The sequence below is a fragment of the Rhipicephalus sanguineus genome, chromosome 1, assembly GCF_013339695.2.
Source record: "Rhipicephalus sanguineus isolate Rsan-2018 chromosome 1, BIME_Rsan_1.4, whole genome shotgun sequence".
In the NCBI taxonomy this organism is placed as follows: Eukaryota; Metazoa; Arthropoda; class Arachnida; order Ixodida; family Ixodidae; genus Rhipicephalus; species Rhipicephalus sanguineus.
Window position 1 is genome coordinate 314,167,428 of NC_051176.1, and position 22,498 is coordinate 314,189,925.

The window sequence follows — 22,498 nt, forward strand, 5'->3', positions numbered from 1 at the left end:
AGGCGTTGCCTGTGGTGTTCAGTGTCTCAGTGAATTGCATTCAGCAGTACGACGATACCTGTGTTTTTTTCCGTTTTGGTGACACCCCGTCAACCAAACATTCGCGATTAAATCATTATTCTGAAAATTGCAGAGTATAATTTCCCCGCACAAAGCACTATTGCCAAGAAATTCAACTCCAGCACTTGTCAGATGGGTGCCGCAGTACCACCGTCCGACTGCCAGGGGGGGGGGGGGCTACTTAAAAAATGGATGGGGGGCCGGGCCCCCCCTGACTTTAAGCCCTGATGGTAGCGCATACAAACGGGACGCAAGAAAGGCACAAGAAGACACCCAGCGCCGTGTATGTGTTTTCGTGTGCGTTTCTTGTGTCCCGTGTATTTGCACTACCACTGTAAAAGAAAATGCCATACGAACAAGCCCGCATGCATGGCACCTTTAACTCTTAAAAAACTCTACAGCTGATAATTTGCTATGCTTTCTTGGAGTCTCGCCAAAGTATAAATTCCAAAGCGCACCATAAATATTACTTATAAACTACATAGTATTGATTATAAACAGCATGTACAGTTCAATGCAACACACGTACAGTACAATGCTCACGGATAAACTGCATTATAGCCACACTTACTGACTTTCCAGCATAGATTCCCAACCATCCTTAGTAAAAATTGACAGGTCAATGGACGCAGGAGACGATATATCTGCTGAGTCACCGGTTCCTCAATGGACGTAATCGGGCATTCCGGTGTTGTTGCTGCGTCGCTTGAATATGAACACGAAATCCTTTTTGGGTAGTAGGTACTCAGAGTATCGTGTTCGACTGGCGCTTCGAGAGAGGGCTTCCGGCGAGGAAGGTCATTGTCGACTCAGATTCACGCAGCAAACATGGCACGCAGCAAACAAACACGGAGCACGGCACTGCGCCGTGCTCCCCTTTTTCCCTTCCTTCCAGAACCACGAACAGCGACAACAGCAAGTTCTAGCAAGCAAACTGAACGTGCACGCCATGTATGTGTGCACATCAAACTCTGCAGTTTCCGTCCGATGTACATACAGCAAAAAAGAAGTGGTAAAAAGAGAGGGCGAGAGTCGTTTACTGAGAAAAAGGAAACGTGCCGCCCCAACAGACCTTCCGCACTTTCCCAAGGTTCTTTTTTTCTTACCAGACGTCGTTAAAAACATTTACTCATTCTGCCACGGCTTCTTGCTCTTCCCATCCTTGCAACGTATGGACTCCGCATGGCGTGCTTGGAGTCACTGTGTGCGTGCGATGCTGCGACAATGGCTGGCGTCGTGTGCTCGTGCTACGCAGCCTCCGTGGGTTCGCGGTCGCTTCGATGAACGAGCCGCTTGCGAGGTGGCCTTTCTTCTCGCCGCACTAACACGTCTCGTTCGTCCGCTGTCAACGAGGTTCAGAAAAAAAATGCGCGACCACTCCGCTGCAGCCATTAAGCGACAGACGGTACCATTCACCACCAGCTCCGAAGAAAATAGAAAACACGTGCGTCGAAGCATGGCGGATGGATCAGATGCCGCCGACGCCTTCTTATCTTTAAAATTTGAGTGAGCATTGTCCCGACGTTTGAGAAACCATACGGTTCCCTCTTCGGAGTTTGAGGAAGGGAAACACATGAAGAGGGCTTCTTTTGTTAGGCGAGTATGACAGGGTGCTTCAGGCGGCGGCAGTGCTTGTCGGCAAAAGAACAGAGGAGTCCAAGGGCTTGTGTTCCATTGACCAGAAGGCATGAGTTGAACAGTGAAGGGGGTGGGGAGCTTTTTAGACGGACGCGTCGAAGTGGCGGTACGCCGACACCCTCTAGACTGGTGTTGGGCACGCAGATGCCCCTCTCTCTCTCTCTTTTTCTTTCTTTTTTTGTGAGCTGTACACAAGGGCAAGGTTGCATTGAGCGCGGTTCACGTTGTTTCGGGTCGTTTACATATGTCAGGATTCATTTCCGGTAGTTGGTTTCAACTGCGAAAACTGTAGTTTCAGGAAAATTGATTCGGCGGTCTGCGTCCTCGGAATCTTCGGCTATGGGGTTGCGATCTCTTGCAAAATTGGGGACGTCGTTCCCGTCTTTCTTTCAGGTTCTCAGTTCAGCTGGCGTCTTGAATTTTCTCTTTCGGCGGCCGGTCATTGGGAGCGATGGTTTCGATCACTACTCGGATAGTAGAGACTGATGCATTTCTGTGGTGGTGTTGATTGGAAAGGGGGGGGGGGGGGTGTTACTGGGTTTATCAGCTTGCGTCGTGTTTTTGGAAGTGAACTGCTTTCTGAATAAAAGACTTTCCGTAGCCGTTCTTGGTGAGTTTCTTCAATATATCATATTTTTATTTTGTTTTTTCACGTTGTGCGCTGCAGTATGTTCCGGCTCTTCGCATTAATGTTTAAGACTAATATCTTCCGCATTTTTGGGAGGAACGAAGAAAACTGTAGATATTGACTTAGGTAGGTGTTTTTGCAGAGTTTTATTTTCAGGCTACACGAACATCCCATCACGGCCGAGAGTGTTATGTTTCAAGGGCGAATTGAATTCTCATTCGATGAAATTTATATGAGAGAGAAAAATTATGACGTAGGACCTCTTGACGATCGAAAAATAGTCGTTTAAGCCCGAACCACACGTGCGCTGGCCGAGCGCGCGCTGTACGTTGGCTGTACGCGCTCCGGAGGCCGCGCATGCGCAGACGAAGCAAGCGCGGCAAAACGCGCGCGGTACGCGAGTGTTCGCGGCGACTGATATCGACCTTGAAACGGCGCGCGTCCGAAAGCATGTCCGAAAGCGCTTGGTGCCATGCAAATACGCAACTGTGGCATGGCTGTTACCGGCACCGGCTTGACCGACGGATGATAATGCACATCATGTGAAAAATTTTAGTTCTTATCTACTTTTGCATGCATCTAACAATAAAAAAGGTAACAGACGGAGGTTTTGTAAGTATTCTGATGAACTATCAGTTATTTTGTACGAAACAATGTCTTGCACGTATGAGGAAACGCGCGCTCGCGTGCGCCTTCGCGCATAGAGTTTCCTAAAATGACCTAGAGGGAACTCTGGCGCTGCGATCGTTCAGCCACCATGGGTAGAGTACCATGGGAATGATGGGTAGTACACGGATTTGCCTAGTCTTCGTGCTTGTGGGCTTCGAACGCACTTGTGGCTTTGTTTATTGCTATGTTTCGGTTTTCTTTCGGATAAAAGAATGGATCGTTGTGAACTTCGTGACCAGATTTGAATCGGTGAGGCTAAAGAAGTTAAAGTGGTGAAGTGGAACTGCTGACTTTTGCTGAACTTCGTTTTGCGACAAAGCGGATGCAGGCGACGCGGAGCCAAACGGAGCCGAAAGAACGAAGTTTAGACAAATCCGTGTGCTACCCATGATTCCCATGCTGGCTGAAGCGCGATGCATTGCAGCTCCCATAGACACTAGCGCCAGAGTTCCCTCTAGTAAGTATTGTAGGAAACTCTATGCCTTCGCGCGTAGTGTGTGTGGGTGGAAACCACCATTGCTTTCCGGACACGCCCGGGATGCGCGCGCTGACGCGCTCCCCATGCGCGTTTGGGAGCGTACGTATGGTTCGGGCTTTAGACGTATCTGAGAAAGATTTCTGCTTGCGGCTCGAGTGAAATGTTAGCTCATCCCTCGATGTGTTCCATTCTTATATTTGCCGTGGCATGCTCTATTGTAGTAATCAAAGGGGCAAGAAAATAAAAGAGCTGACAACCCGTGAAAGCATCTTTTTTCTTGGAAAGCTGCGCCCCGCCACGGTGGTCTGGTGGTTATGGCGCTCGACTGCTGACCCGAAGGTCGCGGGATAGAATCGCGGCCGCGGCGGCTGCATTTTCGATGGAGGCGAAAATATGTTTGATGCCCGTGTACTTAGATTTAGGTGCACGTTAAAGAACTCCTGGTGGTCGAAATTTCCGGAGCCCTCCACTACGGCGTCCCTCATAACCATATCGTGGTTTTGGGACGTTAAACCCCAGATATTATTATTGGAAAGCTGCTTCCCTGGAAATTTAGGAACGCAGAGCCATAGAGCATGTGGTTTGCGTTCTTTCAATTTAGGAGTAGATGAGTGAATACAACACATTTCTAGAGCCAATTAGGAAAAGTAGACCTCAGGGCACCTCTGGATATGAATTATTAACCTTGGACTCCCGGTGAGAAGGACAGCGGGGCAGTAATGGAGGGGGGGGGGGGTTGGTCGGCCTTTAGGGGGGGGGGTTACAACCCCCGAAACCCCCCCCCCCCCCGTCGGTGCGCCACTGTCTTGCGGCCGTTTCGTTAATTTGATATGTACCAAAAAATGGTATGGGTTGACAAGAGTGTATGGCGAACATAAATAACAGGAGTTATTATGAAAATCATGACACGCAAGTCATGTACAGCACGACTTACGCGCCACGCTCATGGTGCGCTGGCGGACGTTTCGCTAGCTTGATATACACCAAAATTGGTATTGCGCGACATGACTGTGTGACGAACATAAATAACGGGAGTTAATGTGAATATCATGACACGCGTGTCATGTACTGCATGACTTACGTGCCACGCTCATGGTGCGATGGCGGCCGTTCCGCCAGACTGATATACAACAAAATTGGTATTGCGTGATGTGACTCTGTGACGAGCATATATAACAGGTGTGATTTTTTGTCACGTGACAAGCGTTACGTGAGAATCATTGCATACCACGCCGGAAAAGTCTGCGCACGTGTTCTGGCAGCAAAGCAGAAGATAAAGAAGAGGACGGACTGCGTGCCGGTTCATGATGATGACAATTTTTATTCGCCACTAACGGGGATTCTCCAAGCTTAAACAGCTCTGCTTTTAAAAGAAACAGGTACCAGCGCACGTAAGTGTATTAAGGCCACAAAAGCGCAAAAGCGGGCGTACACAAGCGGCTTGGGGATCTGGAGCCCTAAAATTCCCTCTTAGAGAATTTTAGTGCCGGGACCCCAAAGTGCCTTGCGTACGTAAGCCCCTTACATTCTTTTGTATAGTCCATGGGTGCGGCTGAGAGTACAGGGGAACGTAAGAGGGTGAATAAGGAAGCGGCTTGGAGTCCCCGGCACTAAAACTCTCTAATAAGAGAGAAAAAAAAAACTCACAGGGTCCCTTATGCATTCGCCTAAGACCACTCGAAGGCGAAAGCCGTCTTCCTTTTCTTCAGTAGATGTATTGTTCCTCACGCCCCCCCCCCCTCGAAAGCTTTGTGACCTAACCACGGTGTAAGAATAAGTTAGGTGATGACTCTGCCGCCGGCGCCGCGTCCAGATTGTGTTCGCCGCCTTGGCTGTTTCCTTTTGGCTGCGACAGGTGGCGCTAACAGACGGGGGCTCATCGGGGAAAGGCGCCGACCGCGCGTAGTAGGTTATTGCTTCGGAGCCTCGCTTGTTTATTACGCTCGATATACTTATCGAGCGTAATACACAGATGTGAATAGATTAGTACACTGGGATTCCGCAGTAACGAAATTGATTTTCTAATTGTATGTGAAGATTATTTCCCAACAGCTTTCTTGTCATATAAATGTTCCGACAGCAGCAAGCGTTGGTCTGGAGAGCGGTCGCATTTTGACGCGACCGCATTAAAGAGCTCGTTTCGCTGAAATTCCGGTGTCGGCGGCGTTGGCGTCAGCGTGTTTGGTTCTGAGCAAAAAATCAGCGTTGGCCGTGAGTGAAAATTCGAGGTAGTTGCAATAAGGATAGCAGCTCGAGCGCGCTTGCGGTCTGGCCTAAATTGCGGCAGTCTCCATCGAAGAGCGAAGGCACGCTAACGATAAGGAAGGCGATAGTGTGCGTGCGAGCTCGTGTGTGTGCGCGCGCGTGTGTATTGCGAGTGTGTGCTCGCGCGCGTGTGTGTGAGCGTGTGTATGTGTGCGTACGTGTGTATGCATTTGTGTGCGTGTGCATTGCGTGCTTGCTCGTGTGTGTGCGCGCGTGTGTGTAATGTGAGTGTGTGTGTCTGCCTGCGTGTGAGTGAGTGCATGTGTGCGTGCGCGTGTGTAAGGGCATGTGCATGCGCGCGTGTGCATTTGTGTGCGTACGCGCTCGTGTGTGCATTTGCGTGCGTGCGTATGTATGCATGTGTGTGCGTGCGCGTGTGTGTGAGCGCACGTGCGTGCGTATGTGTATGCATTTGTGTGCGTGCGTGTTTGTGTGTGCGCGCGCACGTGTGTGTGTGTGTGTGTGTGTGTGTGTGTGTGTGTGTGTGTGTGTGTGTGTGTGCGTGCGTGCGTGCGGATATCGCTGTTGCGCTCTAGTTGCTTAGCAAACTGAACGAAAAAAAAAACTTCGTCATACAAGTTTCAACCAATGTATCACGAGACTATTTGTTCACTGATTATTCTACAACATTTAATATTTCTTGGTCCTAATAGGCATAGACGAGGCAGCTCATAAAGTACGAGGCAGCTCATAAAGTGCATCTAAATTTAAAACAAGAAATTAGCTTTGCGCCTTGATGACGACGTGAAGCGCATAGGCCACTCACACTATTGGTGTTGTGTTCAGAAGCCTCCCGTTCTTCACGTGGAGGAGGCTCGTCGCAGCAGTAGTCGAAGCGCAGCCTCTTGCATTGTGTGCCCGTTGATTCAGCATCGCCATGCCATGGAGTCGCTGTCTCTACGTGCAATAGATGTGGCGTACATTCAGCGGTCGGGTAAGGCACTTCCGAAGCAGTTGAACCTTCTGGCCGCCGTCGCTTCCGAAAAGTCGGCAGTAGAGCCTGCCGTTTTCGCGGAGCTTTCCTGGTTCTTTGCTGCACGGTCAGGTATTTCGAGCAGCAGTGGAAAATGCTAGGCACAACATCCGAAGAGAGCGTAGGTTTCTTTCGGGCGTGCAACAGGACGTTTCCCTTGTACTCTGCATTATATGTTGGAGAGATCTCTTCTTCCGGGAAATGCTTCGCGCGCACATGGTAGTAGGCTCAAAAACTCGGTCTGCTCTCGGAATCGCCCGTCGCCACTTATCTAAGTGATCTGGTTCACGCGGAGCCTTGAAAAGCGACACACGCTTTTTTGCCCATTTCGAGGCGCAGCTTGCGACAAGGCCGCTAAAGGGTACTCGGCATCATACACAGCGTCGAGGTATAGGTGCATGCACTCAATCACAATACACGAATAAGCAAAACAAATGCACAGAGAGGGCTCACAGGCACAGGGCAACGCGTTTATAAATCACAGAATGCCATGCACACAAAGCTTTCCGGAAGATCTTTCTTTGCGCGCGAATTTCACAATGAGCGCCGCGCGAGCCCCTGAGACCCCTGACCGTAGCGCCATCTCAACGCGCGCCGCGAAAACTCCTCGTGGCTCAAGGTCATCGGCGAACACAATCTGCCCGCGCCCTCTCCTCAAGCGGAGCGGCGAGTGTCAGCACCTAACCTATTCTTACACCGTGGACCTAACATTGTTTTGCACTGCCTCCAAGATCGTAGGCACTGCAATCTTTCTACACCACATCTGGTCATGTGCTGACGTCATCGCGTGAAGTCACGTTATTCGACGTCACAATCTTTGGTCGTATGGTCACGTCATTACGTGATGATTTTTGACATCCCTCGTGCTGACGCCGCCGACGCGGGACGCTGACGCCGCGGACGCCGGCGGTGAATTTTCGCGTTTGCTGAGGCATCTAAGGTTTTCGTCAGAGCAGGTGCAGGGCCCCCAGTAGGCGCGTTAAATGAAAACAATACCTCGTTCGGCTAGTCTGATAGCGGACATCCTGTTGGTTTACTTTACAAAATCATTTTTCTGCTCAGCTTCTTCGCGCTCTATACTTCCTAATCACGAAATTTCATCGAGCACATAAGGGCCCCTTGCTATAGTGGAAGAGCTTCCTGCACGAGCGCAGACATCATGCATGACTAAAAAGCGCAAGGCACATTCGCTTAGCAAAAAGGGCGGATTAATTTACATGCGCGAATTAAATGTGAAACTGGTAGCATGTGCACAAGCGGCAACACAGCGGTAAATGACACCACAGGTTGACAGCCACAGCAACGCAGACCACATAACGTACATCACATGCCTGGTAACCGCCGCAGCTGACGCGCGGCGGCACTAACCTGCGATATCGAAATAAATCTTCCCCTCACAACATCACGGTAACATCCCAAGCTCGTGCTCAGAACGTGCGATAAATTACGTAAACGCAACACATCACGATTGACACTTATAGCGTGATCGCTGCAAAATTTCAATCTGCCCAAGCGATCGAAACGCGAACCATAAAACTCCTTTTTTTCAGCGTGACAAAATTATTTTTAAAGTTTGTGTGCCAGAAAGGGCCCCATTGCACAACCAATAATAAGTTTGTGTCAATGGTACGCTGTTTATAATACCAGCAATATTCAAGCTAAATACTCAAGTACGTATCTCGCATAACGCGGAGCAGTCGGTCGGGGTCCATTCGCTGCGTCTGATGTTTCTGATCCTAAGGCGTCGTCGCTTCTTTTCCTTCGAAAGCCTAAAAAGGCGGAAACCCTGCGCGCTGCTGTTTGAACAGCCAACCGCGCAAGAGCAGCCCATCGCACGCAAAAAATTCACGCTTGAATGCCAGGAACAGTCGCCATGAATACGCGCGGCTTCGCACAAGAGCTTCGTAATCTACGCGCGCTCCTCAGCGATCGTGTAAGTGCAGCGCGCTGGCGTCTCTCCGTCGTGGCAGCGCCGGACTCCGCGCCACGCTTTCGCCACTGCCGCCGGCCGCCGCCGGCGAGGAGAGAGGGTTAACGTCACGAGATGAGTGCGGCGCTGGGGAGGAGCTCGGAGAGCGGCGAGATGAAACAATCGCCAAACTCTGCCGAAGGGTATATATGGCTCTGGGACCGTGCAAAGCCATATACAGTAAAACCTCGGTGATACGAATTTCGGGGTGATACGAATTTTTCTGTGGTCCCGGCTAAGGCCCATTAGCTTGCAATGTATTGGAATACGGTTGTTGCGAACCGATTTGCACCCCGCAACGTTTGATACGAACGTACGCTAGCGCACAGGTACGAACAGGTGCTGCGCGCGCTGTAGCGGAAGACCCGGCAGTCACGCGCGGGCGCGGACATGCGCGCTGCGCGACCATCCACGGTGCGTCGTTGCCTCCGAGATAGTGGGCGCGAATCTTGGAGGCCTTTAGGCACCTTCGCGTTTAGGTTACAGATGAAGTTGACGTCGGGGTTTTTTTTCCCGACGCGTTGACGCGTGCTCCTGCGCTCGAGGCAGCAGTGTCTTCGTACGGTATTAACACGTGCCTGCCACGTCGACGCAAGCCATGTCCCTGCAATCAGACGTTCTATGAAACAAGACTGAAACTTGGGTTGCGGGTCTGTCATGAAGTCCTATTAAAGGTGGACGAAGGCGCCAAGAGACGAAGCGGTCGGTCTTGGCGAAGAAGCTTGGCCTCTATATATTGTGTGCAAAGCGCTTCTTAAGTCACTTTCGCCGCAGTACTCTCGTGTCATGCAGAAAAGCGTAATACGAGGGGCGTTCAATAAAGATTTTCCCTGACCCACTTCCTGTGGACGGAGAGAAACGAAACTTTTGCAGATTTATTAGTCCTTCTCTACATAGGTGACACCCCGGGACACACAGTTCTCCCATCTTTTTATGCAACTATAAACACCTCACTTGTAGAAGTCGACAGGTTGCTCCAAAAGCCATGTTGTAACTTCAGAAATCAGAGTCTCATCATCTGGAAAATGCTTGCCCTTCAAATATGACTTCAATGTTGGAACGAGGTGGAAGTCCGATGGTGCGAGGTCGGGTGAATAAGGGGAATGCGGTAGAATTTCAAAGCCGCAGGAGCGTGCTTCCGTCTGGGCAACATGTGAGTTGTGAACTGGGGTATGGTCTCGCAGAAGGCGGACGCCTTTGGTGAGCATGCCACGTCTCTTGTTTTTGATGGTCTCTCGCAATTTCCGCAGCAGTGAAGCATAGTATGCCCCAGTAATCGTGGCACCCTTTGCTAGGAAATCCACCAAGACTACTCCGTGCTGGTCCCAAAAGACTGTGAGCATGACCTTGCCCGTCGAGGGCAGGGAGCGTGCTTTCTTTGGAGGCGGTGAGTCCAAGTGCTTCCATTGCATCGACTGGACTTTAGTCTCCGGATCATAGTGATGGACCCAGCATTCATCCTGTGTAATCAGTCTGTTGAAAAAGTCCTGCTGGTTTCCATGGCACATGGTCAAAAGAGCCTGGGAGCATTCGACTCGTACCTGCTTTTGGAAAGGTGTGAGCAGCCGGCGAACCCAGCGATCGGATACCTTGCGCATATGAAGATGGTCCTGAATGATTTTTTTCATGGACCCCACACTAATCTTGACATGTTGGGCTAGGTCTCGAGCGCTAATACGGCGATTTTCCAAAATGGCGGCCTTCACTTGCTGGATGGTGTGTTCATTGACAGCGTAGTGGGGTCGCCCTGCAATCGGAGCCGCTTCCACGGAAATCAGACCATATTTGAATTGGCGATGCCAACTATTCACTAAATCATATGATGGGGAATCCTCCCCATAAACCTCTTTTATCTCATCGAACGTCTTCCTTGGAGTGCGGCCTTTCAAGTACGGGAACTTGACTGCTGCTCTGTATTCCACTGCATCCATTATCACACCTCACACCATTTCAGCACCTCTAAAACAAAGACCGTTATTAGTTTAGAGTTGCAAATTGGCACGTGACCTACAGTGACTTATGTCATTACACATGCGCAGTTTCAGCATCCTGCAATAAATGGAAGTTAGTCAGGGGAAATCTTCATTGAACGCCCCTCGTAAGTTTAGGAAGGGACTACAGTGAAACCTCGGTGGTACGATCACAGCTCATACGAATTTCGGGGTGATGCGAATATTTCGTTGGTCCCGGCCAAGGCCCATTGGCCTGTAGTGTAATAGAGTATGGTTGTTGCGAACCGATTTTCACCTAGCGACGTTTGATACGAACGTACGCTACCGCCCCAGGTACGAAGAGGTGCTGTCCGCGCTGTCGCGGAAGACGCGCCAAGCACGTGCGAGCGCGGGAACGCAAGCGTAGGCATGCGCGCCGCACCGCCAAATCGTCAGAATCACGGTGTTAAGAAAAACACTTTTCCTACGGTCAGAATAAACCTTCAGAGACGCGCCATGGCCTCCGAGGTCGTGTGCGCGAATCTCCGTATGTGCCTCCGTGTGCCTTCGCGTTTAGATTACAGAGGACATCAGCGCCATGTTTTTTTCTAACGCGTCGACGCGGGCTGCTGTCGTTGCACTGTGTTTACACGTGCCTGCCTCATGCATCAGACGTCCTATGAGAAGTGGACGAGGACCCAAAGAAGACGAGGACGTTCTTGGCGAAGGAGTCAGGCCTCACAACGTCAACATGCGCGACCGTTGAGGTCGCACTCGTGCGGGCACGGCCGTAAATCTCCCAAAAAACATCCCCAACACATTTGCAATACCAAAATCATAACACAGGACCGTGGTTCTGTAATTTTGTGGCCTTGATCCATCTTATAAAGGTACTTGCTTGGGCTAGTTGGCATCTATTCATTATTACGTTACTGCGCACCACTTGACCCCTTGCGTCAAAGCGCTTCTTTCCTTACTTTCGCTGCAGTACTCCGGTGTCATGCAAAAAAAGCATAATAAAATTTGGAAGTAGCTACTGCTGTAGCGGGTGACAATGCACCTGGTTCATTAATTAAATGAATTGGGCCGTATATTTATAGGTGAATGAATACCAGCCGTATATTCGTGCTGTTATGGTTGCGGACATCTAAAAACTTAACTGACAAACATTCAGGGTTCTTCCTGACATTGCTGTGGCCCTGAAAAAGAACATATGAAAATGTACGCCAGATCTCTTTTGTTGAATGCTAATATTCCATGCTTTCTGGTGATACGAATTTCGGATGATACGAATATTTTTGGTTGTCCCGTGAGATTCGTATCACCGAGGTTTCACTGTATACTAGCGGTCACGGGGCACAACACACGTGGTTCATTAATTACACACGCGCGCATGCACCGTACATTTACGAGTACAAGTATGATTGTTGACGTCTAAAAACTTTACTGGCAATCATTCAGGGCTGTTTATGACGTCGCTGCGACCCTGAGAAACACTGAATCACAACGTATTTCAACTTTTTTTTTGTCGCATACTAATTTTCCATGTTTTCTGGTGATACGAATTTCGGATGATACGAATATTTTTGATAACCCCGCGAGATTCGTATCACCGAGGTTTTACTGTATACCCTTCGGGAGAGTTTGGCGATTGTTTCATCTCGCCGCTCTCCGCGCCCCGCCCCAGCGCCGCCTTCTTCGCCGGCCCTCTACTCACCAGACTGCGTGCAGTGCCCAACTCGCGCGTCGGACGAATCCTCGATTTCTACGACATCTTAGTGGTCGAGGAGCCGACGCCCCCTGCTCACTGGCCCGCCCCACACTGCCGCGAGCCCCTGCGAGTCTCCCTCGAGCTCCCCGGTGTCCGCTCCAAGCGCATCACCCCTCGCTGTGCCATCGCTCAAGAAGCCGCAGCGTGGATGCACGAGGACTTCGCCGGCAGGACTCACGTCTTCACTGACGGCTCTGTACTGCAGGACCACTCTGCTGCAGCAGCCTGTGTCGCCCCCGAGCTCGCCACTGACGCCCAGAGACGCCTGAGCTACTGCGCCTCCTCTACCACTGCCGAGCTGGTGGGTCTACAGCTAGCTGCCGATCTCCTTCGCGAGTCGCCGGCGGTCACTGGCGCGGCCATCTTCTGCGATTCCAGGGCAGCCCGCGCCAACTCGCGATGGAGGACCGCGGCCCTCCGCTCGCCCAGCGCGTCGCCCAGAGCCTCCTGGCACTTCGTCAGAGTGGTTGCGACGTGGTCCTGCAATGGCTACCATCCCACGTCGGCATCGTGGGCAACGAGGCGGCGGACGAACTCGCGAAGCGAGCACACTCCAGCGCGACCCCGGTCACGGACTACGCAACATCGTTCGACTCGCCGCGCATCAACTTTCGCCGTGAGTTGATGCGAGAGCATCCGGACGCGCGGATCGCCGCTGGACACGCCCCACCTCTCCTCCTGCAACTGGCCTCTCCCGCCGCGATCGCGCACTCCTCCTCACCCTGAGGACCGGTTCGGCGTGGCCCGCGGAACGTAAACATCGTCTCCGCGGAGCGGCTGCACCGAACTGCGTCGATTGCGGCGCGGTAGAAACAGTTGCACATCTCCTCTGCGAGTGCCCCGCCCTTGTCGACGCACGGAAGCGGCTGAAAACTGAGTACCACCGCCACGGCCTGCCCTGTGTAACCCTACAGGACTTCCTGTTCCACACCGGCTACGAGGATCGCCGCCGTGGCGCTCTTGTGGCCCTGATCTTCCTTCAACGCGCGGGCCTGATCGAGCGGCTTTCCTAAGCCGCTCGTACAGGGTCGTGTGTTGCAGTTTGATCGTGTTGCGGAGGCGGGAGGGAGCCGATCGACACGGTACACCGGGCGCTTCTCTCCCGCCTCCGTTCCAATCACTAGCTCATCCTCTTCTCTCTTTCTACCGCCTTCATCCCACGAGGGTTTTGGTTGAGGTGTCCTACACAGAGACAGTTATCGAGCACTCTTCTCCCATTTTTCCTCCTTTTCCTCTCTACCTATACCAAGAATAATAAAGAATCACATCTCGTGACGTAAACCCTCTCTCTCTCCTCACCGGCGGCGGCGGGCGGCAGTGGTGACAGCAGCGGCAGCGCGGCGTGGAGCCTCGACGGCGAGCGCCGACACGCCGCATTTACACGATTGCTGAGTAGCGCGCGTAGGTCGTAGGTTGCGAAGCTCTTGTGCGAAGCCGCGTATGGTCTCGCGCGCGTATTCATGGCGACTGCTCCTCGCATTCACGCTTGAATTTGTTGCGTGCGATGGGCTGTTGTCTAATCCAAAAGCGACAACGCCTTTGGATTAGAAACATCAGACGCAGCATATTGGACCCCGACCCTACTGCTCCGTGTTATGCGAGATACGTACTTGAGTATTTCGCTTGAATATTGCTGGTATAGTAAACAGCGTACCATTAACACAAACTTAGTACTCGTTGTGCAAAGGGGCCCTTTCAGGCGCACAAACTTTAAAAATCATTTTGCCACGCTGAAAAAAGGAGTTTTATGGTTCGCGTTTCGAACGCTTGAGCACATTTAAATTTTGCAGCGATCACGCTATAAGTGTCAATCGTGATGTGTTGCGTTTACGTAATTTATCGCGCGTTCTGAGCACGAGCTTGGGATGTTACCGTGATGTTGTGAGGGGAAGATTTATTTCGATATCGCGGGTTGTAGTGCTGCCCCGCGTCAGCTGCGGCGGTTATCTGGCATGTGTTGTACGTTATGTGGTCTGCGTTTCTGTGACTGTCAGTCTATGGTGTCATTTACCGCAGTGTGTTGCCGCTTGTGCACATGCTACAAGTTTTACGCTTAATTCGCGCACGTAAATTAATCCGCGCCTCCGTGCTAAGCGAATGTGCCTCGCGCTTTTTATTTATTCACGTTTGTGCGCGATGTCTGTGCTCGTGCAGGAAGCTCTTCTACTATAGCAAGGGGCCCTCATGTACTCGACGAAATTTCGTGATTAGGAAGTATAGAGCGTGAAGTTGAGCAGAAAAATGATTTTCTAAAGTAAACCAACAGGATGTCCGCTATCACAGACTAGCAGTACGTAGTGTTTTCATCTAATACTCGCCTTCTAGGGGCCCTGCAGCTTCTCTGGCGAAAACCTTAGATGCCTCAGCAAACGCGAAAATTGACCACCGGCGTCCGCGGGGTCGGCGTCCTGCGTCGGAGGCGTCAACACGAGGGATGTTAACAATCGTCACGTAATGACGTCACCATACGACCAAAGCTTGTGACGTCATGATGACATCGAATAACGTGACTTCACGCGATGATGTCATCACATGATTTTGCCGATTTGCACTGCCTCCGTGATTGGCCCACCGATCACGGAGGCTGTGCAAAGAGCCGATGTCATGCTGTGGCGTTATCAGGGGACGCAACGTAAGCTGACGTCAACATGACGTCACAAAGTTTAGCTATCTATGATGTCCTAGTGAATGGATCACATGATTTTTACTGCCTCCAAGATCGGAGGCGTTGCAAGCTTTCTGCTCGTCCCCAGGTCTTGCATTGCCTCCGGCGGGCGATCACGGAGGCTGTGCAAAGCGCCGATGTCATGTGATGACAATAATAGATGACGTAACCTAATCCGACGTCAGCATGACGTCGTTGACACTTCACAAATTCGAGCTATCTACGACGTCCTGGTGACGTCATCACAGGAATTTTGCCTCACTCGTGTTGGCGCCGAAGCCTCGGGACTCCAGTCAATAGACCTCTACCGGTTACGTCACTCACACCCCGTGACGTCAGGTCACGTGACCTTTCGGCGCACGTGCAACGGCGGTGGTTGGCAAAACACTCCCGCTGCCGGATCAGCGTGGTACAGTCGCACGGTGTTTGGCGCAAGTGTTTTTTTCTTTTGAACCTTTTCCTTCTGTCGTGGGCGCCACCGATAGCAGCGCCCCGAGCGGCAACGAAGTGAAGCGGACGGTTTGGCGGGAAGAACCGCAGATCGGCGCGGCCATCACTGCCATTACGGCGATTGCATAGCATGTACTAATAAACAGTTATCTCGTTACCCTGGCTGCCGTTACTCCAATCCCGGCCACAGCTACGACATGGTGCCAGCGGCGGGATGACCAACGCAGCGTGACGCCGCCGAGGACAGCGAGCCGAACATAAAACGGACGCACACCGATCCGGTGTCATGCGAGACGGTCACGACGGAGACGGAGAGCGCGCGAGCGGCACTCCGAGAATGGCGTTCAACCCGCTCGCCGTGGAGCTGCCGACGAAGCTCGATTTCCGCAAGCCCGAGGATTGGACACGATGGCATCGCAGGTGGGAACGCTACCGTCTCATCTCCGGTCTGACGGGCCAAGACGAGACGACGCAAATCAACACGTTACTCTACGCCATGGGGGAAGAAGCGGAAGACGTGCTCACCGCCTTGAAATTAACTGACGAACAGATGTCATCATACGCTGCTGTGGTGAGTGCTTTCGAAAAGCATTTCCTGCCCCGAAAGAACATCATCTATGAGAGAGCGCGGTTCAACTCTCGGAAACAAGAGCCGCACGAAAACGTCGACACGTTCGCGACCGAGCTATTCAAGATGGCTGAAAGATGCGATTACAGAACTCTCAAAGACGAATTGATACGGGACAGGCTCGTAGTAGGCCTACGAGATGTGAAACTCAGTGAGAGGCTGCAACTTGACTCCGAACTCACGCTTGAGAAGGCGATCACAGCTGCCCGCAATTCAGAGAGCGTGAAGCAGCAACACAAAGAAATGCGCTCCATCGGACAGTCCACTCTCGACGTCGGCGAACTACACGGCCAGGCAAACTCAAAAAATCGTCGGAATGAAACGAAGGCGCCCTCCAGGTCACGCCCGCAACGCATGGGCAAGAAGGGAGACGAACGCTGCAAGTGGTGTGGAAATGTGCGCGACCACACGAAGGTACAGTGCCCCGCGGCGAACAAGACTTGCAACCATTGCGGGAAAAAGGGCCACTATGCGTGTGTGTGCCTCTCAAAGCCGAAGGACGATTTCCCGAGCGCCCGAGAACGGCCTAAAGGACTAGAAGAGCTATATTTAGGCGAAGTGACTGTGGAAGCAAATACGCCGTGGCGGATTACTGCCACTCTGAACAAGTCGCCTTTCACCTTCAAGGTCGACACCGGCGCGGACGTGACTGCGATCGCACATGACCAGTACGACAGCAACGTCATGGGACCCATCAAGCCAACGCAACAGCTGTTGATAGGCCCAGGTCAGACGACGATAGCCACTGTTGGATACGTCGATGCGACAGTCGCCTGGCGCAACACCAAAATCCAAGAAACAGTCTTCATCATCAAAGGACTCAAAGAAGCGCTGCTTAGTCGACCAGCTATAGAAGCACTCGGGATTCTTCAACGCCCTCTCGAGTTAGCTGAAACTTGCGCACAAGCAACGGATGTTCCGGACTTTTTGGCATCTTACCCTAGGCTAACTTCCGGGCTTGGATTCATGAAGACAGAGTACCGCATCAAAGTCAGAAATGATGCCAAGCCATACGCAGTCACCTACCCGAGGCGCGTGCCACTTCCACTGCTTCCACTTGTGAAGAAAGAGCTGAAAAGGATGGAGGACATGAGAGTCGTCCAGAAGATTGAGCATGCGACCGAATGGTGTTTCCCAATGGTCGTTGCACGTAAGAAGAACAATGAGCTGCGCATCTGTGTTGACTATGGCTAGCTGAATCAACAAATATTACATGAATGCGTGCTTATGCCTACAGTGGATGAGTGTCTTGCAAAACTTGCTGGTGCAACCGTTTTCAGCCATCTAGACGCACGAGCAGGATACTGGCAGGTTCCCCTGGCCAAGGACTCTCGTGAATACACCACCTTCATCACACCAGTTGGGAGGTTCCAGTTCCTGAGGCTTCCGTTTGGGATCTCCACGGCACCGGAGTTCTACCAACGAGAGATGCTCCGCATACTCGAAGGACTAGACGGTGTGAGCTGTCTGCAAGACGACATCATAATCTCAGGAAAGACAAATGAGGAACATGACACCAACCTACGGGTGGTGCTGAAGAAGCTGGAAGATGCAGGTGTTACTCTCAACACCGACAAGTGCTCTTTTCGCCAAACGCAAGTAACTTTCTTAGGACACGTCGTATCTGCAACAGGAATCAGCGCCGACCCAGGAAATGTCAGGGCCATAACCCAGCTCGACCCACCACGTGATGTGTCAGAAGTCAGGTCTTTGCCGGGCTCTGCAAACCATCTGGCGAAATTCCTCCCAGACCTAGCGGAATTTACGAAGCCTCTCAGAGGCTTGCTACACCAAGAAGCTGAATGGCACTGGGGTCCAGTTTAACAGCAGAGTTTTGACAAACTCAAGCAAGCTTTAAGCAGGACACCGATTCTCACTCACTACTATGATCAGCTGCCTCATATAGTGTCTGTGGACGCTTCCTCATATGGTCTTGGGGCGGTACTACTACAGCAGTCGCAACAAAGACTCTTACCGGTGGCATATGCATCACGCTCCCTCACAGAGACTGAGCAACGATATGCCCAAATCGAAAAGGAGGCTCTGGCGATCACATGGGTTTGCGAACATTTCCGCAAGTACCTGTTAGGATCAACCTTTCATGTGGAGACAGACCACAAGCCCCTAGTGCCGCTACTGACGACCAAACGTCTCGATGAGCTAAGTCCTCGCCTCCAGCGTTTTAGGATGCGTCTTTTGGAGTACGACTACACCATGTCCCACACTCCTGGCAACAAACTCTACACAGCGGATCTTCTCTCACGGAAGCCGTTAAAGAGCCAGCCAACGAAGATGAGAGAAAGCTCGAGGCTGCGGTGCACGAGTTCGAAGAGTTGGTGCTTGAACAGCTCCCTGCTTCAAATCACCTGCTCAACAGAATCAGAACTAGCATCCAGACAGACAAAACACTCTTCAAGGTAGCCACTTTCTGCACGACGTCTTGGCCAACGGTGCATGGGCTGTCCCCTGACCTGAAACGCTATGTCGAGGTGGCGAGTGAAATTTCACTCGTTGATGGTCTGCTCTTCAAAGGTGACAGAATAATCATCCCACCAGACATGAGGGTCGAAGTTCTCGAAAAACTCCATGCAGGCCACTTGGGCACAACAAGGTGTCGAGCAAGGGCAAGAGAAAGTGTATGGTGGCCAAGCATAGGGAAGCATATCGAAGACTTCGTGGACAGATGTCCAACCTGTAAGGAGCACAGAAAGCCAGGAACCGAGCCCCTGCTTCTAACTCCATTGCCCGCCCACCCTTGGGAAACGGTCGGCATCGATCTCTTCACGCTGGAGGGGAAGGAGTATGTCGTGGTAGTGGATTACTACTCCCGATTTATCGAGCTGGAGCAGCTGAAGAGAACAACTACAAAAGACATCGCCCAAGTCCTGGAACCAATATTTGCACGATTTGGTGTTCCGACGACAGTACGCACAGACAATGGTGCGCAGTTCACTTCTGCGGAATTCAAGGAACTGGTGCAGCGCTGGGGAGCCACACACACGACCTCAAGCCCTTACTATGCGCAGAGCAACGGTATGGCTGAGAGAGCCGTGCAGACAGCAAAGCAGCTTCTGAGGAAGACCTCGAACATAAACGAAGCCCTGCTTTCCTACAGAGCCTCACCTGGCGTGGAAGGGTTTTCACCGGGAGAACTACTAATGGGCCGTCGCCTAAACACCACAATACCAACCACTCCGAGAATGCTAGCCCCAAAGTGGGATGACAGCGAGTTCAAAAAAAAAGAACGAAGCCTATAGAGTGCAAGTAAAAGCAACATGCGACACCCGGCACAAGGCACAGAGCCGAGGACGCTTATCGCCGTGCACAGCTGTACGCATCTTCACTGGAGCTGCATCACATGGCGTGGTAACACAGTCAGCGCCGCAACCAAGGGCCTACATTGTGCAAACTGACAGAGGGCCTGCAAGACGCACGGCAAGGCACCTGCAACCTCTGCGAGGCGTGAGCTCCACAAGAAGTGGGCGTGTTTGCAAGAAACCAGAGCGCCTGGACTTGTAGGACTCATAGGACTCACTCCTTTAAGAAAGGGGGGTGTCGTGGGCGCCACCGATAGCAGCGCCCCGAGCGGCAACGAAGTGAAGCGGACGGTTTGGCGGGAAGAACTGCAGATCGGCGCGGCCATCACTGCCATTACGGCAATTGCATAGCATGTACTAATAAACAGTTATCTCGTTACCCTGGCTGCCGTTACTCCAATCCCGGCCACAGCTACGACACCTTCATCTTTCGGTTCCAAGATTATTTGTGGTATGTGTCAAAGAACATATAAATGTGTCGTGGACTGCGTGACGAAAAGAAAAATTTGCCACGCTGCTGGCCGTTTAACTTGGAGAAGTGAACCCACGTGGTAGCCTGTGCGAGGAACAGTGGCATCGTCTTCGAAAATGTGTCGCGTTTACTGTGGCGTGTAGTGTGCGTTGAAAGGCAGTGACAATACCGGTTCACCTTTGCGGACGTTGAAATTGATAATATTGTGTGTGGTGTGTGAATAGCGATGCATCTTGTTTGCGAAAACATTGGCGCGCGTCGTATCTAACAGGGTAATTTGCAGTGACCGGTCGTCGACGGAACATCAGGATTGGACATTTTATTTGACGCGATGACCTGCGAGTGCGTACATCTCAGTTATTTATGCTGCGTGCACTAAAAATAAATAAATAAACGTGCATGATGTCCGGGCTGAAAGGTGAGGCTATACGCATGAGCTACCAGCGTGTTTTAGCATTGCCGAACATGCATGTACGGTTTACCACGGCGAATACCCAGAACCATACGCGTATCGCCTTTTATTCGAGATCTGATGTACGTCTTAATGGAAGCATTGGAGATTCTTGTTTGTCATATTCTAGTTAGCTTATCATTACGGCTCGATATTTATGAAGTGACATTCCGAGATTGTGTACGAAGTCTAAAGGAGAGGAATAAGTATGGAAATACGTTCTAGGCATCAGCTACAGCGAAGTAACCGCGCAAGAGATTATTTATAATTAAATTAGTGTGTTTAACATCTCAAAACTGCTCAGTGGATTATGAGGAACGCCGTACGGGAAAACTTCGCTTTAATTTTCACGGGGATTTGTTAACCTCAACCGAACGCACGCCAATGAGTGTTTCCTTCGGTTTTTTTTTTTTCATTCATCTCTGATCAGAATCTTGCGCCGTGAGTGAGAATCTAATCCGTGACCTCGCACAAAGTAGCCGCCAATGCTGTACATCGTTTAACACTGCAGTGCAGATTTCGTGACGGAAATTGAGCACGTTCACATCCATTCCATGCTAATATTTCTCCAAACACCAGTCGGACTCGTGAAAATGTACAACGTTCGCTTTCGAAGAGCATATGATTTTTTTATGGCTGTCATCCACGACGAGCAAATCATATGTTGACCTAGCAGAATCGTTCATTATAGGCAGTGACTATTCCTTTTAACAGCTGTGAGTTCAGAAAATCGCAATTTGCAAAAACATCTATCGAAGTAACGCAGACACACGCAGCGCTGCTATGCAGAGATCCCGCCGGCGGAACTTGCTTGCCAACCAGCGCTTGCTCCGAAGGCGGAACTTGGGGGCGGCAGACTGCCAGTGACGTCACACTGTTTGCAAAAAGGGAGAGGTCTATTCGCGCGTTTCATGAGGCATCTAAGGCGTTCGCCCTAAAACCAGTGTTTTAATGACCTCGACATTCAAAAGCGCGAATTCGGCTCGCATGAACACCCCCATACTGTTGAAAGCGCGAGCATGGGAGATCCGATTTCTGACTGTATAGTGATTGCGCACTCGCCGGTACTCCACTCCCGAAGCAAATAAAGAAATCAATGTTATATATGCAGTACACAGTTCGGAGCGAGCATCATCACTGGGTCAAAAAACTTCTCACGAGATCACTGTGCAGAGAAGCGCCAGCCGCACCGTACTAAACATCTTCAGCGACAGAAACATTACCAAGCGTCGTTATTATTGAACTCAAGCTTAAAAAAATTAATCAAGAAAAAAAAACAAAATAGACGCAAACCCACTGATCTTCATAGCTGGAAAAGTCACCGACGATCGCTATACTCCCTCATGCGAATTCTGAACGCACCTTTTTGTTGAGGCAACGCGAATTGTGTTTGAATTTCTGGCTAGCCGCATTGGAACATTCGTTACATATTGCCACAGAAACTGCCAGTGCTCGAGTGCTACGCACTCCACTCTGTGCATTACAGGCGTCATCGACATCTCCGTCACGACAAGCGAGACAGTAGCAGCGCACCCGCCAGCCCTGCATGCGCGCGAGCTCCGACCGAAGGGCGAGCACGCATGACGGAGGGAGAAAGCGATGTTAGAGGCCAGTGGCTCGTGATATCGACAGAATCCACGTTCGCTGTCTTTCGTCCTCGTTCGCTCTATCGGTTACGCCAACGACGCCAACGGCGATGCCGAACAACGCAGGAACAGGCGCCTAAGAGCTGCGCTCTAAAAGCACAGCGCGTATCGTAGAACATCGTGGAGGCGAATCGGCGTACACAACTCAGTTTCACGATGATATGGACACGTCTAATTCACTCCATATTCTTCATTAAACTTGTATAACAATGGTCTTGCACAATTTCGCTTTCGCAATTTGTTTAAGAGCGCTAGATTTCATGAATGAACAGCGCGTACATAGCCTCAGCCGTGCACCCGTCGCGCGGAAAGACTATATATGGCGGACGGCGCCGGAGCGGAGGCGTGGCGGTGACGTGAACAGCGTCATCGCCGCGCCGCGACGTCACTGCCTCGCCCATTCGCCAGACTCTCCCCATCGACGGTTCTGGTACAGTGTACGTCAAGCATGGCGCTGTCTATAAAGCAACCCCATTTCCTTTTCCAT

At 51.3% G+C, this 22,498-nt stretch overlaps 2 protein-coding genes across 2 annotated transcripts; both read left to right on the forward strand.

Annotated features, from left to right (window-relative positions):
* The first annotated feature begins 15,834 nt into the window (after positions 1 to 15,834).
* Positions 15,835 to 17,319, forward strand: LOC119383551 (uncharacterized protein K02A2.6-like). The gene has a single exon (XM_037651770.1). It carries the CDS (start codon positions 15,835 to 15,837, stop codon positions 17,317 to 17,319), a length of 1,485 nt encoding a protein of 494 aa, XP_037507698.1.
* A 33-nt stretch (positions 17,320 to 17,352) lies between these two features.
* On the forward strand, positions 17,353 to 19,382 carry LOC125757549 (uncharacterized protein K02A2.6-like). Its single transcript, XM_049413129.1, has 2 exons — positions 17,353 to 17,702; positions 18,374 to 19,382. Exons 1-2 carry the CDS (start codon positions 17,353 to 17,355, stop codon positions 19,380 to 19,382), a joined length of 1,359 nt encoding a protein of 452 aa, XP_049269086.1.
* Positions 19,383 to 22,498: the final 3,116 nt, after the last annotated feature.